Below are 5,604 nucleotides of genomic sequence, written 5' to 3'. Positions count from 1 at the left end.
GGAAAATAGGACCTTCGCATAAATTCCGAGGTTTTTCCCGAAAGTTGGATTTACGCACAAAAACGAGACTCCAGAACAGTTCTGCTGAAAACAGCGTTAGTCCGTGTTAGTTGCATCCAAAATACACAAATTAGAGGCAAAACAATAGCAAAAGTGTTCGGGAAAGTAGATACATTTTGGACGTATCAAGGTGTTGATGCAAACGCCGTTCCCATGGCTCCGACTCCTGCCATTGCCATGTTGTACAGTGCCTCCCTTGGATCTCCTGGAGGTGGCCTGGATGCAAGGATAAAGGCCTATGTCGCCATATACCCGGCTTACGGTGTCTTGGGGATGATGTTCCCTCTCGTGTCTATCGACATAAAAGACATGTCGAGGTTTTGAACCAAGTGCTCTCTTTCTCCTTCGGGTATGTTTTGCAGCCTTGATCTTGCTCGCGTTCCGAGCTTCCCGTGGCTATCTCCCGAAGTTCCGGATTGTCTACTTAACTCCGCTCTTCGCCCGCTTGATGCGGAGGCTGCCTCCTTTCTTCTGTTCAGAGCAGCTGTCTGTTTTTCTAACTCCCTTGCAGCTCGTGCGAGCCTATATTGATATGCTTGCAACTCTTCTGGCGTGGCTGTTGTGGCCATTAGTTCTGAGCCGTCCATAGCTCTTGCGGCTCTATCCCATGCTGCTTGCGCGAATTGAACTCTATCACGAGGCTCAGGTCCGACATATTTATTGCCTAGACCTTGTCGTAAATTAGAGGGATCGACGTATGGATTTCCCAAATCGTCGAAAGCCTCAGATGTTTCCTCCTGATCACGGCTTGGCTCTCCGATATCATAAATCTGATGGTACTTTGTATTCAGATCTGTGCTATGTTTGGTGACACCATCATAAAGATTGGTGAAGACTTTGCCCACTGTAGTGGATTTGTCGATGAAGTTAAAGTTGTCGACACTGCTCGAGTAATCGCTTATATAGGAGTCCGCGGATGACTCAAAGGACATGTCGCTGAAGATCTTGGCGAGCTTTTCGCTTGCCCTGGTGCTGATGAAGCGTGGCGATGAAGTCTCCTCTTCGCCTGACTCGATTGACGATGTTGAGTTCGAAAAATCGGAATCGACCGCCGACAATCCCGACGAGATCGGAATTTCGAGACGATACGCTCCCTCTTTCTCGACGCGAAAGTGGAATCTTCCGAACGTCATCTCCATAGGCTCCTCCAGATAGGCATATGCATCCAAACGGGAGGGCGGGTGAGGAACAAAATCGACAGAACAAGTTGCGATCTGTTTACCTCGATCCATTGCGTTGCTTGCAGTTGATGAAGTCGACGATCTTGAACGTGCCATCGAGATCAGATCCTTGACGCCTCTAATTCCCACAGATGGCGCCAATTGACAAGGGATTAACTTATCAATGCCTACGGGTTGTAGACTAGGGTTTAGTTGGAAGTAGAGGGCAAGTAGATCTCGAAGGTTTCAGCCGAAAAGTACTTGACGATTATGAAAACTAGGGTTTGAGAGACAATGATTCGATGCTTTTTTTGTCCCTCGACTCCCCCTTATATAGGAGGTGGAGCCGAGGGATTCGTATTGTACAAGTTATAGAGTCCGGGAGGGTTTCCAACTCATCCCGTAGGATTACAAATATTATCTCCTAATACAACTCTAGCTTTCCTTAATAACAACTTGGGCTTCCGATTCTTCTTATTCTTCGAGTCGTGGGCCTTCAGTAAACCCCGGGTACTATCTTCGGCAGGCCCATTGGGGATGCCTATGTCAGCCATTGAATTATTAAGAAAACCCTGGTGTTGTGAAAGGAACTATATTTATTTCTAGAATGATTGTTGTCCTGATAATGCTAGCAAAATTTGATCTCTAAACTTACTGTGCAAAGTTCAAAGAAGGAATTTTGGTACTTTTTAGTCCACTCGCTACACTAAAAAGTGGCTTTGATGATGTTTTAGGCTTATTCTCAATAGCCAATAGGTATTCAAAGAGGTTTTTGGTCATTCCAGATTCAAATTATAGCTAGAAAAATACAAGATCAAAGTTTGAGTTAGCAGGTCTACCCATGTGTCTTCAGTTTGAGTTAGGAGGTGTACACCCATCTGTGGCTGCTCGTAATGCACTCTTTCTTGGGGGCTAGTTGTGACATTTAGGTCCTTCCACTCATCAGATTTTAGTTCCATGTGAAGCGATGCAATTTAATACATTTTCCAGTTTGCGACTGTTGCACGGATAAATGACAAATGACAAAGTATTAGCATCACAAACGAAAAATAACAGAATTGTACAAAAAGGATGGGGCAGCAGGAATAATCACCAACCATAGTAGCGAGGTCTTTGTGGTGCATTCGAGTGCCCAGCGAATCGAGCACTTGGATTGATACGGGCATGAAGGCCGAGGTGAAGCCAATTTCAAGACTCCACCTAGCTAGTTATCTTATTTTATGTATTTTATATTTCTAGTCATAAGTGGGCTAATTAGGAATTTTAATAAGTTGAGTTAGTTTTGGTTTGGGCATGTCCAACCAAGTTAGGAAAGCCCACTAGGCTGGCCAGCCACCCCCTCATATCAGGGCTGGTGAGGCTAGGTTTAGGGTTAGCCTCACCCTGGGTTTGTTACTGAAGTATCTGCATAAGTTCTACAATAAAACAGACACACCCTGGGTTAACCTTATTTGGAGCTCTTACTACAATGGGAAAGTGCCACATGCCATGAACCCCTGTGGGTCCTTTTGGTGGAGAGAAATTTTCAAATTGACTCCCATTTACAGAGGAATCACAAAGGTCACTATTGGCGATGGTTCGACTGCTTTATTCTGGAAAGATAATTGGGAAGATGGTATCCACTCAGACACACATCCCAGAGCATTTTCTTTTGTCAATAATGAGGATGCCTCAGTCCAAGAATTCCTAACGGCTAACAGCCTGGCGGATAACTTTCACCTACCTCTATCCCCTCAAGCAATGGAAGAAACAAGAGCTCTACAACTCGTTGTGGCACATATTCAAATGGAAACTGGTAATAATGATAAATGGTCCTATGTCTCGGGCTCTGATGTTTATTCTCCAAAAAGTTTCTATCAATATTGCTTCAGAGAGATACAGCCACATATCACCTTTTCCTGGTTATGGAAGACAAAATGTATATCAAAAATGAAGTTTTTTTGCTGGCTCATACTCACAGATAGACTCAATACCAGAAACATGTTGAGAAGAAGACACTATACTCTAAATTCTGGATATAACTGCCTACTGTGTGCTTCTCCTCCTGAGGAAACAATTGAACACTTGATTTTTCACTGTGATTTCAGTACTGAATGCTGGTCCACTCTCAACATATCATGGCAGCAACCTGGGGGCAGATGTCAGATCATTGAACAAGGAAAATCACAATGGACAGGACCTATGTTCATGGAAATCTTTATTGTTGCAGCCTGGAATATCTGGAAGGAGAGAAATAACCTGCTGTTTAATAATGTTACACCTCATGTGGATTCTTGGAAGAAGAGATTCAAGTCTGATTTCAGTATGCTAGTTCATAGAATTAAGGAAACCCTACATCCTTTTATTCATAGTTTCTCAAATAATTTGTAATCCATATCCCTGATCCCCCTGTAAATTTCTACCCATGTAACTACCCATGTTTACACCTTCAAAAAGGTGATTTAATACAAAAGCAGTAGGAGCCTTTCCTACTGTTAAAAGTTCAAAAAAAAAGGTTTAGGGTTAGCATATGTTTGAAGTTTCGTCTAAGTACTCTCGTTTGTGCTCGTGGTTTAGCATCCCTCCGGGGACAGCGATGTCGTTTATCTATTTCCAATAACGATAGCTGCGAGGTTCTTGTGTTCATCAAGGATTATCAAGCTAGGGTTCGAGGTGTGCAGTTCATCTACACTTTGCTTGCTAGATTCGTTCCTCTACTTCAGGTTGCACGTGATTGGGAGTATCTACTACCAGATTGTCTCGCTGTGAAATATCGGGCAAACACCCGAGAGGATCACGTGGGATCCTCGTATCAATAGCATTGTGTGAATTTGAAGTGAGAACTTAATAATTACCTGAATTATACGTGTTGTCGGGTTGCTACTGCTTCGGCGGCGGCAACATCCGGCTCGTGGCATACGTGTGGGGAGTGGATCGTCTGGGAGGCGGACGATGGGATTGGTGATGTCGTCGCCGAGAGGAGTGCTCTCGGCGGTGGTAGCGGCAGCATCTACACTTCTGTACTGGCACTTCATTGGATGTCCCGGCAGCTGAGAGATGGAGCGGGGGTGATGCGTTGGGGGAGGGATCATGTCGATAGCGCTGGGTAGGAACCGTTTCTTTCCAATCTTGAAGACAGAGATCGTGGGGAGTTCGTGCTTCATGTGTTTGCGGTGGGCGTGGGAAATTTGCCTCATCATTAGCCTAATCTGAGCCGTTAGAATAAGGAGATGGACGGCAATGAATAGGGAGGTACGCCTTACGACTGATACATTGTTGGAGTAATTTGGAGCACTGGATGATGGCAATCGTGTGGCTAATATTGGATTCAACACCTCTGTGTCTTTTTATTAATGGAGATGAAGATCTATACTATTATATTAGAGTTGGGCGTAGGTCGTATAACGCGTTTGGTAAAGGAGATTTGGTGTATCCTGATCGTACAATATAATCTTATGATCTCCGGTTAACATCCAATCGTCAGATCTAATTACAAGGCAAGTCGTCTCTCCTTCCCTTTGATACGTCCATAACGTATCTATAATTTTTGATGTCTTTATGCTAATATTATGCTTTTGACACTTGTTTTTATATTATATAAAGTTTATGATTTATTTAGACTAACCTACTAATAGTTGCAAAGGTGCACAATGTTCTTGTTTACACTTTGACGTGTAGGAATTACCAAAGTACAAGAGGAAACCTTGTTGGAGTCAAATCGGGACTTTCCAGAAATCTGTCCTAGAACTTTTTTGGAAGATGGTCATGTTACGGGTCGAAGACGGCGTCAAACGGAAAACTCCCCAACTAAAAAGTTGTTAAAATTTCGCGAGGAACGTTCTAGACATAAAGTTTAACTGATTTCGAGTCCGGGCGACCGAATAAAGCCCGATTTACTGCAACCCTAGATGGGGTGACAGAAATTCGAGAAGCTATATAAAGGGAGGAAACCTAACTCGTGGGGGACTCCTCCACCCACGAATTACAGCCGCCAAAAGCCACGTTTTTGCCCCCCCCCCCCATGGATCCCATCTCCATGGGGAGGGCTCCCAAGAAACCATGAAGGAAGGGGGTTAAGGGGCGGCGCTCCCCCATGATGCCGACGGCAGGGAATGAGCTCCCCGCACCGTCGTCGCCGCCCTGCACCTCTCGCTGCCCCCTTCACCGTCTTCACCGCCATCTCCATAACCAACTCCTCCTTGTATACAGTGGTTCATCCTCCCACACACCTCTGTACCTTCCTATGTAAACATGGTGTTCGATGCTATAAGTTATAATCCTATGATCTATGTCATCTTTGTATAATCTATTTATCTTTTGATTGCTTGGTTGAATGTATTTGGTTCATTAGAGTTGTATGTTGATATGGTGCAGTCCTTTGGTGTCCATTATATTTGTGCGCGCA

The 5,604-nt window shown here is 44.3% G+C and overlaps 1 protein-coding gene across 1 annotated transcript in view; it reads right to left on the bottom strand.

The window, feature by feature from the left end:
• LOC124663561 (homeobox-leucine zipper protein TF1-like) overlaps positions 1–4,396 on the bottom strand; it is a 26,963-nt gene extending 22,567 nt beyond the window's left edge. Inside the window, exon 1 of the mRNA XM_047201250.1 lies at positions 4,055–4,396. Coding sequence (XP_047057206.1) covers positions 4,055–4,396 — 342 coding nt within the window. The remainder of the gene's footprint in view (positions 1–4,054) is intronic.
• Between the last annotated feature and the right edge of the window lie 1,208 nt (positions 4,397–5,604).

Source organism: Lolium rigidum, chromosome 6, assembly GCF_022539505.1.
Source record: "Lolium rigidum isolate FL_2022 chromosome 6, APGP_CSIRO_Lrig_0.1, whole genome shotgun sequence".
In the NCBI taxonomy this organism is placed as follows: domain Eukaryota; kingdom Viridiplantae; phylum Streptophyta; class Magnoliopsida; order Poales; family Poaceae; genus Lolium; species Lolium rigidum.
Note: the sequence above shows the minus strand (reverse complement) of the source record. Positions and strands in the feature narration are given on the sequence as shown.